The sequence below is a fragment of the Myotis yumanensis genome, unplaced genomic scaffold, assembly GCF_028538775.1.
Source record: "Myotis yumanensis isolate MYYU_CA2020_CCGP unplaced genomic scaffold, mMyoYum1.0.hap1 SCAF_14, whole genome shotgun sequence".
In the NCBI taxonomy this organism is placed as follows: domain Eukaryota; kingdom Metazoa; phylum Chordata; class Mammalia; order Chiroptera; family Vespertilionidae; genus Myotis; species Myotis yumanensis.
Window position 1 is genome coordinate 6,146,489 of NW_027223765.1, and position 22,402 is coordinate 6,168,890.

Below are 22,402 nucleotides of genomic sequence, written 5' to 3' on the forward strand. Positions count from 1 at the left end.
GGAAGCTCCCCGAGGGCAGGTATCTTGGCACAGGTTTGGGGCTCTTCGTCAGACCTAAGTGGGCCTGGCGAGCTGGCCTTCGATGCCGAGTGTGGAAGGAATGACATTCACTTGTGTGCGGAGAGATTATTCATCGTTGACCTTCGTGAAAATAGTGGACTGTTTTCCCTTGTAACACAGAAGGTTATCAGCCGGGCAGACTCCTCCCATGAGTAATAACAAGTTGTTCACATATTCCTTTGTAAAGGTTTTCATTATGTCTGTGATTGTGTATATGTTTTAACATTTATGCAATTTCCCATTAAAACCTCTTGTGAGTTTTTATTTTTCATGTGGGAATTTCGCTACAATCCATTCACTTCATCAGAGTCAGTTCTGTTACCTCTTGTGAAACCCTTGATGGAGAGGAAGGTAATTTACAGACTTACCCTCCCCCGTCGCTCCCACATTTATGTCCTGTAGTCGGGCTTCCTGGTGACAGCTGGGTTCTGGCCTGTGGGGTTCTGTTAGGGGCTGAGGACAAGCAGGACCGAGGATGCTTTTCTCTATATCACAACTTCATATTGTTTTTTGGTTGATTAGTGAACATTCTGGGAAGGGTGGTGGGGGGGCGCCAATCTAATGCTAAAACTCATATTGGAGTGATCTTTGCCAGGATCCACCAATAAGTATTTAAGATTGTGCAGAACTGTGGTGTCTCAGTGTAGTCGTAACGTTTAGACCTGCTTGACATTATTTAACTTCTCATTCAAAGATGCATTTGGAAAGATGTAGCCATTGGGTTTAACATGAAAGGGTGGCAGAGCAGAGAAGAATCTTAGCTGGAGTCTCCAGGCAGATCCCGCCTCCCTGGGCATCCGTTTCCACATCTGTGTCCAGGGGGGCTTCTCCTGCTGCTGATGCTGCTGCAGGCTCCCAGCCCGCACCTGGGCGAGGCAGCTGTTGCTGGGACGAAGCCGCCCGGCACCCGGCCCCTCTCCGTCATGTGGCAGAAAGGCTTCCTGCCCTCATCCTGGCTTTAGACATGTGCTTCCAGCGGCCTGAGGTCTCCTCTCCTCCCTGCCCTTCCTGTGCTTTCCTTTGTCGCTTTAAAGCCCTGGTTGGAAGGACTTCGCGCCACTTCCCACTAAAATCCCTCTCCTGCAGGATTTTCTAGAACCTCTCTGCAGCAGGAACCACGAGACCGTAAACTCCCTCTGCAAAGAGGTCGCAGGGCCAGCAGTGAGAGCGCTGCCATTGAACACGCCTTGTGATAATTGCGCGTATTGATCTTCCCACTCCCTTCCACCGCGTGCAGTATTTCCTTCCTCGGGAAGGGGGTGTTTGTGTTTGTGGGCAATTACCTTTAACGGAGGGTCCCATTGAGACGTGTGAACCTCGTTCAGGACTTCCCAAGTGCATGTTTTCCATGCGAGTGCGTCACGGGTCCTTGACAAATATGTAGCACGTAAGAGGTTTTCTGTCCTTAAAGTAAAAGGGTCTCAATTTACCATCTCTTGCAAACATTATTCAAAAACAAACATGTACCCATAGAAAACGACATTTTGAAGAAAATCATTTGTGTGGTTCTGTTTCACACCATTATGTGCAAATTTTAATGCTCAGTAAATATTTATCGATGGCTCAATGGAAGGCAATTGCTTGTTCCTGACAAACTAACTTCTTGAAGGAGAACCCAGGCAGCTGTATCTCCCTTCCCCGGCTGTGTGCACCCGATGACTGTGAGCAGGATTGTCTTTCTGTTAATTTCCCAGAGGCCACTGTGGACCAGGCCCTGGGGACACTGCTCAAAGCCCCAATTCTGCCCTCAAAGGGCTCGGCATCCGGTGAGGAGTGGATGAACCAATAGTCACAGTGCACATGGCAGGTGCCGTGATGGAGGCGGGCACAGGGAGGTGACGGAGGCGGGCACAGGGAGGTGACGGAGGCGGGCACAGGGAGGTGACGGAGGGGCACAGGGAGGTGATGGAGACTGTCCACCATGAAAAGGGCAGCCTCCCATGGCCTCCAGCTTCTGGCCTGGATTTCTGAGAGCGAATATTAGTTTGCCAGGCTTTATTTTTGTGAGATGATGATGATGATGATGATGCCGATGGTTGTTTTACTTCTGGAGAGGGGCAGGGACGCAAGGAGCAGGCAGGAGTGTGCCTGGACGCACGCCTGTGTTTTCTCATGTCCCCCTGCTTCGGGCCTCTACGTAGCTCGGGCAGCATGTGCAGGGCAGACTGGCCCGTCTCTAGCCTCCAGGCAGGCGCAGCACAGGGCACAAGCCATCCCCAGGGACACTGGTGCTGGCAGCTTCGCTGGGCTCCGTTGCCAGGGTTCTCCCCCGGGCAGCGCAGTGTTGGCTCCGGCCCACGGCACCTGCCCTGAGGCACAGCGCCCTGTCGGAGCCAAGAAGAAGGAAGCTTCCTGCCGGCCCTAAGTAATGAGGGAGGACGGGCTGGGGAGCCACGGCACACTCACCCGCGGAAGGGCATCCACGGCGCTGCCGCCCTCAAGCTGGCTCGGCACCCGGATGGGCACATGGCACCAGTTGGCCCAGGCCCTCCCTCGGTGCCACCTGGAACGGGTCACTAACAGCTTGTATTCGCTGCTGCCAAAGGGCCTCTGCCCTGTCTGTCAGTCAAATGGAAAAATAATTAGAGTTTTATTCTCTCCTGTGTTTAAGCAGAAAGATGGAGGCCTTCACGTGGCGGTGGCCCAAGTGAGGGGAGGGACTCATTCCGCTACCCTGGGCTCTCGGGGTGAGGGCGCCGGCGCTTTTGGCTGCAGGTGGGAGACTAGCGGGCCTCACGGTTCTCCCTTCGCCTCCGAGCCCGCTGCGCCCTCAGAGCCCTGGCGACAGGCCCAGGAGCCCTGTGGCTGCCTCCCCGCTGGCAGAGCCAGTGTCCGGGGCCAGTTACCCCGGCCCCAACTTCATGCACCCCAAACACCCCCACCTTGGACGCCCAGATAGCGGCCTTCCCAGGGAATCCCGTGCACATATTTGTGGGGTAAATGAGCAGATTCATGTTGAATTAATCAGTCCCTCTCAGTGTAATTCAGCTCGTTTCCTTCCTTGCCCCTCATCCTCAGGGGTCGGTATTTGGCTCAATAAGTCGTGAGAATATTTCCACAGTCACATCGTGTTCCTCTGGGACTGGAAGCCTTGGAGGTGCCCTTGCTCCTGCCACTCCTGGCCCTGTGGCCTGCCCTCCCCAGGCCTTTGAATCCACCGGGTCTGGGCACACACTGGGCTACGGGGAGCGTGGCCGCCTGGGGCCGGCCGTAGACGCAAACGGGCTCCCCAGACCTGTAGGCCCGGATCGGAGCCACAGGAATGGATGTGAGTCTGCCCCTTTGGAGCGAGGAGCCTGCCTCTCCATTGAGGGGGTGATACTGGATGTGGACGCACTGAAGACCCTTAGGAGGTGGTGGCAACATCGCCTGGTCTTAGAGGACAGATTCCCAAGGGGCTCAGGGGGGCCCAGGGAATTGGTGGGTGTTGGATGCGGAGATGAGAGCGAGGCAGTGCCGGGGTCACTCCGAGAGCTATGGCTGGTGGCTGGGCAGCGTGTAGGGCCGTCATTGAAACAGGAAACAGAGGAGGGGAAAGGAGACGACGACTCAGTGGGGAGCCCGGTGAGTTGGAGCTGCCTGTGGGGCAGCCTCGTGAGGGTCCGTGACCCGGAAAGTGGCCCTTCCCCTCCAGTACGTTCGTGTCATCTGAGTCTCCGCAGACTCCTGTGGCCTCAGACCCCTTGGCACCCAGCCCCACGGGAGACGCGGGAAAGGAGAGGGAGGACGCCCGCCGTGCCCGGGCGCGGCACCGTGTGCCCAGGGAGCGTGTGCGCGGTGGGCGCCCGCCCGCAGACCAGCACACCCATCCTTCCCCGGAACACACCCTAAATGCGTGGAACAGGGTGAGCCGCGTGTGTATTTCTGAGCGTGTCGATTCCGTGCGCCCGGCACTGTGCAAGCTGCTGCGTTTCACTCTCTCCGCGGTTTCTAACCTCCTGACGATGGGCGCTCGTCCTTTGAATTCTGGCCCAGGTACTTCCTGCCTTGACCGTTCGGACCTCTGCCGGCCTCCCGGATCGCTGTGGTCTTCAGTGCGTCCCCATCTCCCCGTGTTAGAGGGCAGTGCGGGGTCTGCAGGGAGCCCGCTGGGGCGACCGGCCGCGTTTCCTTGCTGCGCCCTTGGTGTTTCGGGGCCGTTCTCCGCTCGGAAGCAATTAGTTTGGCGAAGGCTGACTCTTCAGGGTCCAGTGCTCGCCTGCCTTTCATTTGCTGAGGCCGCTGCACATTTTAATGAAGTTGTTTCATCGAGGTTGCCCAACACTAGATTTTTGCTGCTTCAATTCTAATTATCTCTGCTGGCAAACGCTATGTTTTATTAGAACCCGCAAGGGCTCCGTTTGTCAAATGTCCATACAGCGTGGCGTCAGGCACACAAATGAGGTCAGCTGTGCTCGCCGCTGGCTTACGGATGGAAGGAGTGAAATATTCTCCTCGTGATCGGACAGGGCGTTGGGACGGCCCGCGGTGGCGAGGTGGGATGTCGGGGTGGCCTTGTCTCCCGAGCTCAGCGTCCTTCGGCAGCAACAGCCGGCCTTGACTCTAAGTGTCCGAGTGACGGGGCTGCCCGTGGCGGCTCTAGGGGTCGCAGGCTCATTCTCTCCTTTGCTGCAGTTGCCTGACACTCACATCCTGCTTCCTGGGTTGTACGTCGAAGGCTGCAGCAGGAAAGGAACCACCTCTCCCGGTCTGGCTACAAGCTTATCGATCTCTCCTTCATTCTCCGCACCAAGTGTTTGGTCCTGGGTGCCCCCAGCAAGGAGGGGAGGGGCGGCTTTCACCAGGGCGTCCCTTACCCCATGCCCTCCTGCAGCCTGGGCAGGGGCTGGCAGAGGCGTTCGGTCCGCGGGGCTCCGGGACCCCCAGGCCAGGAGCCTCGGGCCCAGTTGGCTGGAGTACGCTCCTGGGTTCTCAGTGTTCAGGGTGACGTGGGTCTGGGAAGGGGGCTTTTGTACAAAAGGAAATGCCTGTGTCCGTCAGGGGCTCTCACCCTGAGAGCACGAGGGAACCGGAAGCGTGGGCTTCGCACGAGCCAAAGACACTGCCAGGAGCAGCGTAGCAGAGGCACCTGTCACCACGAAAGCTGTGCGTTGAAGGCACGTGGCTCTGTCTCCAGTGAGACTGACCTGCACGCGCTCACAGACTGGTCTGTGAACAGGGAATGGTACGAGTTGTTTCACTGTATGGGACAAAACGGAAAGATTTATTAGCTTCTCATCACAAAAGCAGGTCTCCTGCGTAGCATCAGTTACTTTGTCGTGAGTACAACGTGTCGCGTCAAGTTGGCGCTTATTAATCACCCTCTCCTTCCAACTCACTGTAGGAATAATGAGATGAAATTAGGGGCAGACCGTTGCTCCCACATTAATCTTTGTAAGCTGGTGTCAGCGAAATAGGCAAACACTAGCGTCCACTTCTAAGCGTGTGTGTCTAAAGAATGTTAGAAATCTCTCAGCTTCGGTATTTGGAAGGCAAACTCCTTGACTTGTATCAACAAACACCTAGCAGATGAGCCTCCAGGACTCCCGTGGCTGTGCGCAGGGCGGTGCACGATGCGACGGGCAGCTTCAGAGCCAGGTGCCGTGTGGGTACTTCTGTCAGACTTGGAGCCACGTGTCCCCCTAGGACTCCGGCTGCTCTGCCGCACATCCTCACTCTGAGACTCGGGTTACTGGAGGCTCTTCCACCTAGAGCAGCGGTCGGAAACTCATTAGTCAACAGAGCCAAATATCAACAGCACCACGATTGAAATTTCTTTTGAGAGCCAAATTTTTTAAACTTAAACTTTATAGGTAGGTAGGTACATTGTGATTAACTTAGGGTACTCCTAAGGCTTAGGAAGAGCCACACTCAAGGGGCCAAAGAGCCGCATGTGGCTCCCGAGCCGCGGTTTGCCGACCACGGACCTAGAGCATGACCTGTCACCAGAGCAGAGGGAAAGAGGGATGACAAAGCCCTCGCTGGTCCTTAAAGCTTCTGCCCAAAGGATTTAATTGGCCAAAGCAAGTGTCCTGGTCAACTCTAGTCACAAGTGGGCAGGGACGTGACCTCCCAGGAGGAAGAGGTGGCAGTTTGTATACCTTTGTAATGACTAACTCAAAGCCAAAAATGTGGACAATCATTAAAATGGGAGGCTGGTTCCTTGAAGGACCAATGAGATAAGACTAAGCTTTGGCGAGTCTGAGCCACAAGAAAGGGGAGGAGACAGTGTGCAAGGCGATGCAGAAGGCTCAGGTCACAGGAGATTCGTGGAGATATAAAAGAATGCTGTGCATAATTTTATCATATGTGCAGAACAGTTTCTCTAAGCTTTCTTTTATCATCTCAAAACATCTTTCAGGCGTGGTCTCCTCAGTCCCCAGGGCTTGATTTCTGTCCCTCTGACCCCGTTGTCCCCGTCTAAGCACAGAGGGCTGTGTGCTTGTCCAGCTCGGGCAGGGGGCTGCGTGCAGCTAGTGCTCCGCCAGGTTCAGGCCGCCTCCCAGCTCACTAACTCGCCAGGGGGCGTGCCCGAGCGCGGGCGCACCTGTTCCCCTGCAGTGCAGAGGTCCTCATGGCTCCTTGTGCGAAGAATGAGGGGATGGAGGTCATTTGCTCATTTGCCTCTATCATGATGTGATTGTATTTCTGTGTAGTTATGATGCAAACTGTCATCTCTTGCAGGCCCACCAGGAGAACATTCTGGGTAACACCATGCAAAGTGTGATTGCATTGCTCCACAACCTGGTTGCCTGCAAGGATTCGAACATGCAGCTGCTGTATGAACACGGTAAGCGCTTCTTAGAATTCGCTTAGATTCTGTTGAGTTTTGCCTGTTTGTAAGTTTCTCATCTTATATAGTCGGGAGTCACGAAGTACTATTTAAAGTTGATCAGTCAGCCCAGCTGGTGTTGCTCAGTGGTTGAACGTCCACCGGTGAACCAAGAGGCCACCAGTTCCATTTCTGGTCAGGGCACATGCCCGGGTTGTGGGCTCGATCCCTAGTGGGGGGCGTGCAGGAGGCGGCCGATTGGTGTTTTTCTCTCTATCCCTCTCCTTCCCTCCCTCTCTAAAATCAATAAAAGCATAATTAAAAAAAAATAAAGTTGATCAATGAAAATAGATGTTTAGGGTCCTATAAATAATATTACCAGCCAAAAGGGAAAGTGTGGTATGATTGTGATAGCTTCTCTACACTAACTTATTTTCTACACGGCACACTATAAGTAGCATTGCTTAGAGATAATAATAAAAACAGCAACAACAACAAAACAAATGCAAGTGTAAGCAAGGCAGTTAGACGTGTTGCTGTCAGTCAAAATAAAAATGTATATGTCCAAAGCACCTCATAACATGAGACCGAATGGGTCGAGGCTGAGTTTACTTTGCATCTTACACATATCTTTAATTTTACAATTGAAAACAATTTTTAAGACTTTATATTTTAAGGAAAGTTTTAGATTTAAAACAAAACTGAGGGGGAGGTACAGAGATTTCCCACATAATCCCTACCTGTCCCCAGACAGAGGATGTGTTGGTATTGCCTCAATCTTTTTTCTGTTCAAGGAAGGACTCATCTATTTTAATTTTATCCTTGAAAGCAAGAATAAATAATTACTTTTGGCTTCTATGGAAATAATCAAATGATTTTTCCTTGGATCTGTTTATGTAATGAGTTGTATTTAATAGATTATGTTGTGTTAAACCATCCGAGCACTTGAGTCAGTAACCACACATGACTGTGATATATTATTCTTTAATTGTGCTACTTAAGTTCTTTGCTAATTTTGTTTTCAGGATTTTTCCATTGTCATGCATAAGTGTGATTGGTCTGTGGTTTTGTTTCTTGTTTGTTTTTAATAGAATATATTCTTTGCTAGATTTTGGTGTTAACACTAAGTTGCATCTATAATAATAAAAGTGTATTATGCTAATTAGAATGGACAGCTGAACGACCTTCTGACGTCCTTCTGGACAAAGCCATGGCGGTGGGGGCCGAGGCAGAGGTGGTTAGGGGCAATCAGGCAGGCAGGCGAGCAGTTAGGAGCCAGCAGTCCCGGATTGCGAGAGGGTGCAGGCCGGTCTGAGGCCCTTCATCCCCTGCATGAATTTTGTGCACTGGGCCTCTAGTATTTACAATAAAAGGAAGTTTTTCCTCTTTCTGTGGTTCTGGAACAATTCAAGAATCAATGAAATGATCTAGTCCTTAAAAGTTTAGTGGAATTCCCTCTGGCTTCTGCTGTTTCTAGGAGGTATATTAGTAGTGGTAGCTCTTTAACACCTTTCTCTAGTTCTACAAAGGTAATTAATCTTTTTACATTTTTCCATCTCTTATAGAATCAGTTTTAGGAAATTGAGTTTTCCTAGAAAGCTTTCATTTCATACACACTTTCAAATCTATTGCCATAGATTTGGACAAAATAGGTGTTCACAGTTCTATCTTCTTGGCTTCAGAAATTATCTCCCTATTACCGTTTTTTTTATATTATGTATTTTCAATTTTGAGTTTTTAGTGAGTATTTAAGATAATGGTTGTTTAATTTTATTAGACTGGTTTGGAATTTAGTTGTTAGTCCTACTTTAAAAAAAAAAGTCAATTTCTGCTTTTATCTCTTAATTCATTCCTTGTGCTTTTGTTGAGTTTGTTTTACATTCTTCTTTTAAGTTCTTGAGTATCTTTAAGTTGTTTATCTTCATACCAATTCATTCTATTTATATATTTTTTTATGTATATAGAAAAGCAATATGTGAGAAAAACTGTGTCAAAGTAAGTCTCAGAGAGCACCTGCCTTGGGTGTAAGATGCAGTTCTAACTGAGGAGGCGGGGACAGTGTCAGCGGCAGCACTTTCTCTTCATCAGGGGGACATGCGGTCCTGGTGCCTGGCTCAGAGAGCACTGGTAGGAACAGACACAAGGACCTCGGTGTCGTGTGCCACTCAGTAGGGCGGCCACAAGGACACAGACTCTGATAAGTGGCCATTGACCGTCACCAGCATGCAGCTGCATGGCGTAATTCAGGCTTTTTGTTTTAAAGTGGTCATTTTTAAATGAGCCCTTCAGGGAAAGAATGATAAAACAAAGAAAGACCTCTTGTTTACATTTGAAAATATTAGCGTTATTAACATTCACAAGGGCCTCTGGCTGGTCGCCATGCCCCGACCTTTGAGTGAAGGATGTTTTCCCAGCTCCAGTGTTCCCAGCAGAGCCGTCAGAATAACGGATTTCCACGGCGCGCAGCGTGCAGATCCTGCCAAAGAAGCATTGGAAGCCATGTTTGTCTCCACCGGTGTATGGTGTCTCAGAAATCAACATACTCATTCCTTACGCGGTTTATTATAAGCCTGCCTAAATCGGTGTTTCCTCAGGAGAGCAGAAAGTCACTCTGAGAGCTGTTTGGCCTTGACGTGTACTTGATAGCCACCTTAGGTTTCTCACTCGTGTGGAACATTCCAGCTCGTGTTGAACAGGAGGGGCTGGCAGACCTTTCCTGTAAAGGACCGGGCAGGAACTACTTTAGACTCGCAGGCCATGTGTCTTCGTACTACTCAGTACTGCCAGTGCAGCAGGAAAGCAGTCGCTGGGAATCCAGGCGTGTAAGAGACCATCTAGACATAACCGAAAGCGTCACAGGGAAGTGATGGATGGGACCGGCTTCGGGAAGTCACAGGGAGCAACCCCCCCCCCCCCCCCCTCCCCCATGCACCGGCTGTGGTGTGGGGTAAAGCCCATTCGCCATCTCTGGGTAACCGTGCTAGCTTACAGATGGCCGCGCACTCATCGCAGCTCCTTTCACCAAGAGGTGGAACCTCTTTCTTACCCCGGGATCCACGGCGGCTTAGTGATTTCCTTCAACCAGAATGTGATGGCAGTGAAGTGCGATTCCCAAGCCCGGACAGCAAGGGGCCTTGCAGCTTCCCCACAAGCTCGTGAATGCTGCCGCCACCTGGTGAAAAAGTCCGAGCCATGGCTGGTGGGTGCTCTCATGGAAGAGGGCTGAACAAATTGAACAGATACAATACTTTTAAACAGGATAGAAGAAAATGCTCCATAAGTAAAGATGCAGATTTAAAAGGTACATTGTATCCGGGGTCGGGGGATGATACAAAGTGTCATATTCTGGTGACAGTATTAAGCATAAAGAACAGAGAAAGGGTTGCTTTTTCATGAGGCCCATCCTGAGTGAGGTGGTACCTCATGGGGTTTTGATTTTCATTTTCCTAACGGCTAATGATGAGCAGCTTTTCGTGGGCTTATTGGCTGTTTGTACAGCTTCTTTGACACATTGTCTATTCAGATTGGGTTGTCTTTTTAGCATGATAGAAATTCTTTTGCTTGAATTTAAGAAGATTTCAAGTATTTTCATTGCATTGCTCTCTGCTAGGCATTTCAGAGATGATTTGCGGGGGATGACCTTGGGAACGGGAGAATATTGGCGTAGGAGATAAGAAGAGAACTCTGATTTATTTTTCACACAGCACCCGCCAGAACGGTCATTTTCGGGTGCCAGTCTCCGCCTGTCACTCCCTGTGCCAGCTCTGAGGAGCAGGGCTGGACTCATTAACAGCACACAGTCCTGACTTCCCCTGCTGCCTGCCTGGCACTTTTCCCTGTGCTGTCTGGGCACGGTCAGATTCACCTCATCGCAGTTTCTGTCACGCACCCCTTCCTTCTCCCCCGCACCTTCCCACGTACCTGTCCCCATCCTGCTCACCCTCCTGCTTCCTCCCGAGCACGGCTCAAACTCCGTTTTCTCCAGGAAGCCCTTCTCGAAAGCCCACATTCTCTTTCGTTGCACTTATCACAGTTGTAATTAAAATAGGAATGATGTCCCGATGGACTCGCCTGCTGAGTTTTCTGTGGAAGTCTTCACAAGCCCCCAGGTTCTTCCAGAGCAGCAGGTATAGAATTAGCTCTTCAGGTCGCAGGCTCTGCAGCCTCTCCCTGGGGGAGAGGGGACAGTCCTCCTCCTCAGTTCCGCATGCCAGGGGCTCAGTCATCAATTGCTGTTTTCTTGGGCAGGAATTTTCGTTGCATCCCCACAACTTGCTGCCCAGATGTTGGAAGCAGCCATCTTTTAATCTGTAGGCTCAATAAACATGCCAGTGTCTAAAAGAGAAGTCATTGATTGATTGATATTCATGTCATCTGCTGGAAGGAGAGCCCCCTGTCCCGTTCACTGTTGACCCCTCTGTGGCCCCCCCTTCCCCCCGCCCCCGACACACACACAGTTCCTGGCGCACAGCGGTTGCTCTATAGGTGGGCACTGCCCAGATGAATGACAGGGGACACTCAGGGCAGACCTCACGTTCCATTTCCAGAATAAGGGCCTCACTTCTCTGCACCCTGTCCAGCCTCAGCCCCTGGCTGCCTGCCCCAATGTGTCATCCGACTTCAGACCTCACGTCTAGTGCTTCGTATCTTTCTTCCTTCACGGTGTATTCATAGAGAACCGGATGTACAAAAGACATTACGAGCTGGATTCTTCTAAGGCAGTGGTCCTCAACCTTGGCTGCACATTAGAATCGCCTGGGAATCTTTTTAAAATCCTGATTTCTGGGCCTCATCCTCCGGAAATTCTGTTTCTTTGTTATGGGGTGAGGCCACAACATTAGTAACAGAGAAACAGAATTTCTGGAGGATGAGGCCCAGAAATCAGGATTTTAAAAAGATTCCCAGGTGATTCTCATGTGCACAAGGTTGAGAGCCACTGTTCTAAGGCCACCAAAATGAGCCGCATTTGAGCCTCTGAGTGACTTTTTATCAGCTCGCACCCTGTTGCTCACATCTGGAGCCCGGCTGGCTGGTCTTAGAGGGGCAGTCCTGTCCCCGGGGCACAAAATTGTCAGCTTGGATGTGGCGGAGTGATTTTCCGGAGCTGAAACCTTATAAGCAGTGGTCTTATTTTTTGCTTCAAGCTTTCATTTTGTCCGACCTTAATTTTGAAATATGGAGAACTGTGTGTTAGGCAGATAGAAATGTCCCCTTGTCTTCCTTTAATGTTTCACTGAGATGGAATGGCCCTTGTGTCGCCGCTCCCCTGCCCACGTGTCTCCTCACCAGGGCTCGGGGAGGCCTCTTAATGTCTGCAATTCTCTGAAGCATCAAAGCCATATTATCACCCTTCAGAAAGGATTTTTCAATATAGGAAAAGAGGGAGACGTTTAACAAGCTTCTGGGCTAGGTCAGATTAAAAACATGTTAAAAATAGCAAGGAGGGACCTGCAACAGAAGGTGTGAAATTATAATAGCGTCAAGGAACAGCACACAATGAGCTGTGCCTCCTAAAAATGTTTCCAGGAGCTACCGAAAGCCCTTTGAAGCCGTGCTCCAGAAAAGAAGTGAAAAGTTCATTATTTAGGGGAGAATTGGAGAAGCTAGCATGTGAATGAACAGGAACGTGGTATGTAATTGAAATAGCTGGGTCTGAATCCTCAGTTTGCAATTTGATGAGATACTTTTGGGTCTTAATCTCTCTGGGATAATGATACCTATTTTGTATGTTTGTCTTGAGGATTAAATGATAATATATATAAATTTGTCATGTATAATTAATAAAATTAGCATAAGTGTTTAAAAATAAGCCCTAAAAATAGCCAAGTGGTCCTCTCATGGGACCATGTAAGCAGATCATTAGAGGGAGAGAAATGAAACTGAAGATAAATTATTGCGATAGTATCAGCCACTTAAAACGATTGTTTTTCATTGATTTTTAGAGAGAGACAAAGGGAGAGATAGAAACATTGATCAGCTGCCTCCTGCACGCCTCTACTGGGATCGTGCCCATAGGCATGTGCCCTGACTGGGAATTGAACCAGTGACCTCTTGGTTGATGGGTTGACACTCAACCACTGAGCCACACCCAGCTGGGTGGTATCAGCCACTTTAAATGAGTTAAACTGTATCACCCCAAAGAGGTTATACTAGAAATGCAGATTACTAAAATATCTGCAAGTTTGATCTCAGAGCCATTTGAAAAGATTATTTATTTGTATATTCTTTCTTCCCAATTTTATTGAGATATAATTGGCATGGTTTTTTGTAAATTTGTGGTATACAATGTGCTGATTTGATGCACTTATTTATTGCAGATTTATATCACATCATATAATTACGATTTCTTTTTTTGTGGTAAGGACATTTAAGTACTACTCTCCTAGCAACTTTCAAGTGTATAATACAGTATTAATAACTGTAATCACCGTGCTGTACACTAGGTCCTCAGACCTATTCATCTGATTACTGGAAGTTGATACTCAGAACCATTGTTCTTAAGAAGTTACAAAGAAACAAGGGTGCCCAAGATCTTAGGATGGTAAAGATCTCAGTTACACAAAGAGGAATGGAGGGATGTCAGAACTATAGGCAAGTTAAGTCTGTCTAACAAAATGAATATGCTGCCAGTTTGTGGTAATGAAGAAAAGGAGGGTCTAGTCAGGGAAGGCCTGCAGCCCTACTTAAGATGCACTAACAGGGATGAGATCTGGGGGATGGAAGTCATGAACCTGCAGATCACAGTCAGAAAAATGAACAGAGGACTATGTTCGGTTTGTGGAAAAAAAAGTCAAAATTTCAGTGGATTAACACAAAAAAGTTTATCAGTTGTATAATAGAATCCGGGGCATTTCTGGCCAGTGGGCGGCTTTGCTGCATCTCCTCCCGTTTCATGGCTTCATCATTTCCCTGGATATTGAAATGCTCTCTATCCAGCAGGCAGAAGGGTAACACCGTGGAGAAGGCACACCTGCTTCCTAAGAACCCCAGCTAGAAGGGAAAGTATTTGCAAATCATTTATCTGATTAGGGATTAATTTCCAGAATACATAAAAAACTACAAGTCAACAACAGTAACAAAAATCCTTATTATAAAACTAGAGGCCCGGTGCATGAATTTGTGCACAGGTGGGGTTTGGCCGGCCCACCCCAATTGGGGCCAGCCAGCCAGAGGGGCTGCGGAAGTTTGGCCACATGAGCCCACCCCCATCGGGCCGGTTGGCTGGCCGCAGTGCGCATCATAGTGACCGGTTGTTCTGGTCATTCTGGTCGCTTGGCTTTTATATATATAGACTAGAGGCCCAGTGCACAAAATCCGTGTTCTCGGGGGTAGGGGGCATCCCGCAGCCCGGCCTGTGCCCTCTTGCAGTCTGGGAGCCCACAGGGAGCAGGCCTAAGCTGTCAGTCGGATATCCTTAGTGCTGCCTTGGAGGTGGGAGAGGCTTCCGCCACCGCTGCTGTGCTTGCCAGTCGTGAGCCTGGCTTCTGGCTGAGCAGCACGCCCCCTGTGGGAACGCACTGACCACCAGGGGGCAGCTCCTGCATTGAGCAGGATCGGGCTGAAAGCAGCTCTCTGACATCCCCCAAGGGGTCCCGGATTGCGAGAGGGTGCAGGCCAGGCCAAGGGACCCCACCGGTGCACGTTCAAGGCCGGGGAGGGACACGGGAGGTTGGCCAGCCAGGGAGGGATCGTGGGAGGGCTCCAGGGCATGTCTGGCCCATCTCACTCAGTCCTGATCGGCCTGACCCCAGCAGCAAGCTAACCTACCGGTTGGAGCATCTGCCCTCTGGTGGTCAGTGCACATCATAGCGAGTGGTTGAGCATATCATTAGCATAATCCTCTTTGATTGGTTGAATAGATGACCAGATGACCAGACACTTAGCATATTAGGCTTTTATTACATAGGATGGACAAAGGACTTAAATAGACGTTTCTTTTCAAAGGAAGTATGAATAGCCATTAACCCCATGAAAAGATGTACAACATTATTTGTCATTAAATGCACTTTAAAACCATAATGAGATACCACTTCACACCTTAGGATGATTTTTTTTTTTTTAAGGAAAATAACAAGTGATAGTGAGGATCTGGAGAAATTGGAACTCTCATGCATTGCTGGTGGGAATGTAAAATGGTGTAGTGGTCATGGAATCCAATATGGTGATTCTTCAAAAAGTTAAATACAGAATTACCACATCATTCAGCAATTCTCTTTCTCAGTATATGCCCAAAAGAATTGAAAACAGGGACTAAAACAGATATTTACAAATTCATTGCAGCATTATTCGCAGTTGTCAAAAGGTGGAAACCACCCATGTGTCCATCAACAGATGAATGGATAATGAAATGTGGTATATACGTACAATGGAATATTAGCCATAAAAAGGAATAACCTGCTTTATGCAACAACATGGATGAACTTTGAAAACATTTTGCTAAATGAAAGAAGCCAGACACAAAAAGGACAACTATTGTATGACTTCACTTATTAAAGTACCTAGAATAGACACGTTTGTAGAGACAGAAAATAGAATCATGGTTACTGAGGCCTGGGAGGGGGGCTAGTGGGGAGATACTGTTTAATGGGCACAGAGATTCTGTTTAGGATGATGGCAGTGGTTTATGCAACATTATGAAGGTAGTTAATGCCACTGAACTGTATACCTAAAGACAGTTAAAATGGTCAGTTTTATGTATATTTTACCCTCGACCCTGGAAATGACCCACGTCCCCGTTGCCCACATGCCGTGGGTGAGAACGAGGCTCATGGTCTCGTTAGGATGCAGGGAGTTTGGGCCATGGAGTGCCTGGCTGAGCCTCAAGTTCAAGTTGCCTCCCACCCTGAGTTTCAGGAGGGAACACTGATGTCCCAGCTGTGCGGTGGCAGAGGTCTTCTCCGTGTGAGGATTCCGCCGGGTTTCCTTCTGGGTGACACGTTAGGAAACGTTGCAGATCACACTAGAGGCTGCTTAGCTTTAAGCAGCCACGCTGGTGAGGCCGGTGGAAACGTTCCTTCTGAAGGGTGGGGGAGACCATTCGGAGCTCCCGGCACCGTCTTCACACGTGTGTCCTCCTCTCCCGCGGAATGGGAGACGGTTCATGGCGCGAGTTGCTCCAAAATGCAGGCCTTGTCCAGGTGAGAGTGCCAGGGCATCCACTTCCTGTTCAAGATATGATCTTCCCAAAGATCTGAAGTGGTGAGAGGTCAACCTCTGGACGGAGGGAGGCAGGAGGGAGTGCTCCCCACTGTGGGTGACGGGAGCCTTGAAGGGAGGCCCCACAGAGAAGCGATTCCAGTGCTGGTGGGAGCCTGGCCTGTGGCCTCCGGGGCCCCTTAACCGCTCTGGATCATCTGTGGTTCTTTCTTAGACTCACATGTTTGCAAACATTCCTGCCGCCTCCAGGATGAAACGCAGAGGAGGAGTTAATGAAATGAAAGAAGGCTATTAAGATGTAAATTGTTTTCTCTGTAAGTGCTTTCCCAAAGTGCTGAAACGTACATTTACTTTCATTCCCTTCTGTCTGGGCCGCGGACACTCAGAACTCGGGGTGGAAATGGGGAATCACGCAGGTTATTCCCTCACAAAGAGGCACAGCTAACATCTGGCTCTTTCTTTTTTCCTTTAAATGGTACAATCAGCGGCTGTATCATATCTTTGATGCCTTCTCTTTTATACCCTTAGCTTTAGAGGAAAAGAAATCTAACGCCGAGCAGCAATTACTGTAGCACGTTGCTGCCATATTCAGCAAGCAGTGGGATGTGTAAAGTGAGGACAGCTCTTGATGGGATTAGAAGAGTAATAAAACTTTATAGAGGAGTTTAATCACTCATCTCCAGACCACGGAGCAGAGCTAATCGTCCGCCTTCCCCGGTGAAGTGTCCGCTCCGTCCCGAGGTCCAGTGCTTTGACCTTCAGTCAAATGTCAAGAGATCACTTAGGTGTCGGATGCGCTTAAATGTGCATCTTGCTGTGAAAGCCCAGAGAAGTTTGCACACTTGAAAAAGAGTCCTCCAAGAGCAGTGATCTCACATTAGCGTTTTTAATAGAACGTAAGGTGTCAGCTCTTTCCATATACAGGTACGTCGAGGAGTGATTGTCAGACAGTAAAATGAGATTCTGTCTATCTAAGCACCAAACTTTGGACTTGATCCAGTCTCTTTCTCCAGGTGTCCCTTGGAGATCGGCTATAAGTAGCTCAATCAATCCCAGGCCATTTATCTCCCTTTAGCTAACGTTTTCCACCGTAACTGAGCCTCCCCTCCCTCCGAACTGCCCTCTTTCCCTGCGCCACGCCCAGACTTCCTTTCCTGTTGGAGACAGTTGTTGTGATTTGTGTTTTATTTCCTTCAGTTTCATTCAATAACCCTTTTTTAAAATTACAGAGTGTTTAGAGTTGGAGTATCCATAAAGCTCATTTATTCAAACCCCTCATTGCACCGGTGATGAAAGCGAGGGCCATGGGGTGCAGAAACTTGTCCTGGGGGCCCCCAGCTGGAAAGCAGCTGGATGACCATGAGGTTTAGAGGTTTGAACTTGAGCCACCTTCCTTATGTCTTCACCAAGGGCTGGCTCCCCTCGCCCCCCATCTTCAGAAAAGCAAGCAGGGTATTCCTTTCTGCTTTTGCTTTGTTTCTGGACAACTTGTTTTGGACTGGAAGCTGCCCTCTCCCTTTGAGGCTAATACTGAATATTGCTGGTAACTCAGGGTTCCTCTCGATACAGCTCAGCACCTCCTGCCTTGGTGTCCTGGTGGCCAATGGCATGTGTGTACCGTGGTGTTTTTCTAAGACCTCTGGCCATGTTTAGAACAGGCATCTCTGCCCAGGAAACAGGGCCTTGCATTCCTGCTGGGCTCCCCCCACATGCACGTTCCAGCCAGACGCAGTGTTCACGCTGGGCCCTGGTGTGCACCTGCTACGGAAAGCCTGGTACTTCCTGTAAGGGAAAGTTTCAAATAATATTCTAGAGAGACCGGAGAGGCTATATTTAAAATAAAGGAGAAAGGCTAATTGTGGCTTGCTAGCTCATTTCTTTTTTTATTGCTAATTGATCTTCCATTGTATTTACCGTGTATATTCCATGAACATTCCATTGGATCACCGCAGTTTGTTTATCCACTGACTGGAAAACATCTCGGTCGCTGCCAGGTTTGATGAATAAAACTGCCGTGAGCATGCGCGTGAGGTTTCTGTGTGGACTGCGGTTTGCAGCTCATTTGCGTAAAAACCGAGGCGCACCATCGCCGGAATGGATAGGATTCCTGTGCCGAGTTTCGTAAGAAAGCGCCCAGCTGTCTTCCGCGGGGCCGGACATTTCCATGCCCGCCAGCTCCCACCCTCACTGGCATGGGCGCTGTCAGTCGGCGTTTTGGGCTTCCGCCCCTCAGTACGTTTGGGTGGGATCTCGTCGTCGTTTTGATTTGCAGCTCCCTGATGACATAGACCAGTGATGGCAACCTATGACACGCGTGTCACCTCATTATTTTGGTTGATTTTTCTTTGTTAAATGGCATTTAAATATATAAAATAAATATCAAAAATATAAGTCTTTGTTTTACTATGGTTGCAAATATCAAAAAATTTCTCTATGTGACACGGCACCAGAGTTAAGTTCGGGTCTTTCAAAATGCTGGCACGCCGAGCTCAAAAGGTTCGCCATCACTGACATAGACTGTGGAGCAGGGTGTCACGTGCTTGTCGGCCACCTGCGCATCTCCTTTGATGAGGTGTGTGCAGATCCCTGGCCCGTTTTTTTGTTTTTTGTTTTTTTTAATATATTTTATTGATTTTTTACAGAGAGGAAGGGAGAGGGATAGAGAGTTAGAAACATCGATCAGCTGCCTCCTGCACACTCCCTACTGGGGATGTGCCCACAACCAAGGTATGTGCCCTTGACCGGAATCGAACCTGGGACCCTTGAGTCCGCAGGCTGACGCTCTATCCACTGAGCCAAACCGGTTAGGGCCCTGGCCCGCATTTTAATTGGGTTGTTTGTTTTCTTATTGTTGAGCTCCGAGGATTCTCTGTATATGTTGGATACAAGTCCTGTCTCAGATGTGTTTTGCAAATGTGCTCTCTCGGCCTGTGGCCTGCCTGTTCATTTCCCTCCCGTTTCGTTTTGATACTTGGTTCTAACGGCTGTGATGGCCGAAAAGCCAGCCCCGAACCCGTGAGCGCGTCTGCGTGGAGGGCGTGCGCATTGACTCTGCTTCCGAAGTCATAGTTGTTTTCAAAACCACACACCAGTTATGCAAAGGCATTTACATAATTTGCCTAGTAAATTTTCATTTTTCCCAAAATATTGCTGTTCTTACAAACTAGTTGAAACATGTTGCATTCTTATATAGATTCAAGACCTACTGAGATATACTTGAAAAAAACATTTAAATGGGAGTGAAAATAGCTTCCAACTTTTTGACATTTTGTAAACTTTTTATGGAGTGTTCGCAGGCAGTAATAAAGTACAGTGATGGGTTTTTAACATGACTAAACGTGTCAGCCAGCACACAGATCTAGGTAGGGAGCACTTGACCCACCAGAAGCTCCTTCCAGTCCCTTCCCCTTCCTTGCTCATGTCCACAGCTAATCGGTATTCTGATTTCTGTCACCATTGATTCGTTTTCTCTGTTCTTGTGCTTCATATGAAGGAAACAAAATATATCGACTTATTGGCTAGCTACCTTCATGAAATAATTTCTGTGAGAGTTACCAACATTGTTCTTTATAAAACTTTTTTAAAAATGTAAAATATTGCCCTGGCTGGTTTGGTGCAGTGGATAGAGCGTCGGCCTGCAGACTGAAGGGTCCCAAGTTCGATTCTGGTCAAGGGCATGTACCTTGATTGTGAGCACATCCCCAGGAGGGAGGTGCAGAAGGCAGCTGATCGATGTTTCTCTCTCATCCATGTTTCTAACTCTCTATCCCTCTCCCTTCCTCTCTGTAAGAAATCAATAAAATATATATTTAAAAAAATGTAAAATATTGCTTGATAGTATCCCAATTTATGAATATATTGCAGTTTTTCCCTTTTCCTGCTGAGGGACATTGGCTTGTCTATTATGAATAAAGCTGCTGTTAACATTCTTCTACGTGTCTTTTTGTGGACACAGCCCCTCATTTGTTTTGGTTGCATACAGAAACACACGTACAGACACACACGTACATATGTACACAATTATTTGGAAATGCTGAATCGCATGGAAGACATCCATGTTAAAACTTCTTCTCCTTGCAGGGACGGGTTAAATGTGTATGTTAAGAGGGGTGTGCGTGTGTGTGAATATCTGTTAGATAGTATACTGACAACTTGTTTGTCATCACACAAAATCTTAGCAAGTATCTCTTCGTAAAGCAAAAACTGCGTAAGATAGCCTCAAGGTTAGCAGCTCTTTTAAGGGCTCAGCCACGAGATAAGCCCTTGAATTGGGGTTCTTCTGATCACTCTGCATCTCATCACAAAACATTATAAAGATTTGCCGATTTTTATTTTTTTTTATAGAAATAATCACATCGCCGGCTTAGTGCTTGAGAGTGGGCACTCCTGACCCCGTGACCTGGGTTGAAGTCCTGGTTCGGAGATGAACAGTCTGTGACCTCGGGCAAGTCTTCTCTGTGCCTCAGTGGCTCCACCTGTCACATCCAGGCCAGGGGCTTGTTGCAAGGACATGGCAAAGAGTATAAAAGAGGTCACAATGCTGTCTTGTGCGAAGTTCGTGCTCCACAAACACTGCACATGCGTACAGCTGTGTGTGTGTGTGTATGTGTGTGTGTGTATTTAATTTTGCTGTTATTGTTACTCTAGCACGTTACATTTCTGCCATGGAAGGACCCTGCTGCAGTAGTTTGCCGGTGAGTGATGCTGAGGACAAATCGTACTTGCGGGGTTATCTTTGTAACCTTACCCCGAGAGTAATTATTTTAAAATTTCAGATCAAAGCATGTATTCCATTAGTGCTTTCACTTACGTGGGTTCTAATAAAAACGTTTCTAGTAAATGATGTGCTGTCCAGAATATATCTCCTGTAGCATATCTTTTCTTTAGTGACTCACAGAAAAAGTAATTACTCGCCTGTTTCTTGATAGAAACAGAGTCTGGAATTACCGTGAGTCGAGTCCATTTTGGAATGGCTGCACTGTGACCCAGCCTCTCAGAATATACAATTCCTTCTAGTCCGTGCTGCGGTGCCGTCACACAGCGAAGGCTTCAGAGCCACAAGAATAACTGCCGTGGTTCGACAACCACAACTACTGTTGGCACGGGTGGGTCTCGGGAACATACCTTGTGATTCCAGTTACACAAGCTGCAGAACCAGGCCGCTAATCCTTGATGCGCGAAGTCCGAGCAGTAATGGCTTTGGGGAGGGGGTGTGTGTGAGGGAGTGCTGAGTGTGTGAGGAGTCTGGGTGCTGGCACCTTTCTCTCAAGCTGCAGGCTGGCTCTGTGGGTGTGCTCAGTTTGGGAAAGTTCATTTAGGTGTGCACTGATATCTGTACCTTTTTATGTGTCTACTACATATCAGTAAGAAGTGTTTCTAAAATGTTTCACATCGATGATACATGCAGATGGTATGTAAACATTCGGTGTCTGTGTGCCCTAGATTGAGTAAGTCAGATTGGTTTGCCACTTGACACTACTGCATGGTAACTGTGAGACCTTGTACACTCAGACAGGGCGCCTGTGTGAACTACTCCCTCATCTGTAAAATGGGTATAATATCATCATTGTTTAGTTACATTGAGAATTAACATGGCACATAGATGCCTTTGAGGAAAGCTCATTTCCTTCTCTTTAATGGACAATGTGTGTGTGTATGGGTGTGTGTGCATGCAAAAATTACATACATGTATATGTGTGTGTACATAAAACTGTATGTATATATACCCATGCACACATCTATGATAGATTGCAACAACTCAGTGAATTTTATATTACAACTCATGGTAAGATTCAAAATGATCTTTTTAAAATGAAATGCTATTGCCCTAACCAGTTTGGCTCAGTGGATAGAGCGTCGGCCTGCAGACTGAAAGGTCCCAGGTTCGATTCCAGTCAAGGGCATGTACCTCAGTTGCGGGCACATCCCCAGTAGGAGGTATGCAGGAGGCAGCTGATTGATGTTTCTCATGGATGTTTCTAACTTTCTATCCCTCTCCCTTCCTCTCTATATAAAATCAATAAAAATATATTAAAAAATAAAATGAAGTGTTATCTCTAAATATAGTTTCAGTTTACGTTTTACATAAAAGTATAACTATGGAGCAGAGTTCATTGAATGCTTTTTTTTAATTTTTACAGTGAGATTGTGGCTATATATTTTTTTCTGTCTAAAAGCTATTATGTGTAATAAAACAGATCATTGGTTGCATTTAGGTTGTTAGAGATGATAGGATGGGATCTAATAATGATTTTTCTCCCTTTGCAGCCTGTCAGATTTAATCAGCAGGTAATCAGACATTGATGGAAAATGAAATTCACAGTTATGCTCTACACATCTATATTTGCATACATCCATCTGAGGAACGGAGGCAGCGTAGTCCAAAATAAGGGAAATGGCTCTTATTCCCATCCACTTGGCAATTCCCATATTCAC

General features: G+C 48.0%; 1 protein-coding gene across 4 annotated transcripts in view; it reads left to right on the forward strand.

The window, feature by feature from the left end:
- The window catches only part of ULK4 (unc-51 like kinase 4), a 252,749-nt gene that overhangs the window by 132,297 nt on the left and 98,050 nt on the right, over positions 1–22,402 (forward strand). For 3 of the 4 annotated variants that reach the window (XM_070391531.1, XM_070391532.1, XM_070391530.1), the window contains exon 32: positions 6,724–6,829. In XM_070391531.1, coding sequence (XP_070247632.1) covers positions 6,724–6,829 — 106 coding nt within the window. Of the gene's footprint in view, positions 1–6,723; positions 6,830–20,311; positions 20,359–22,402 lie in introns of those variants that run through there. The other variant, XM_070391533.1, reaches the window with a different exon arrangement.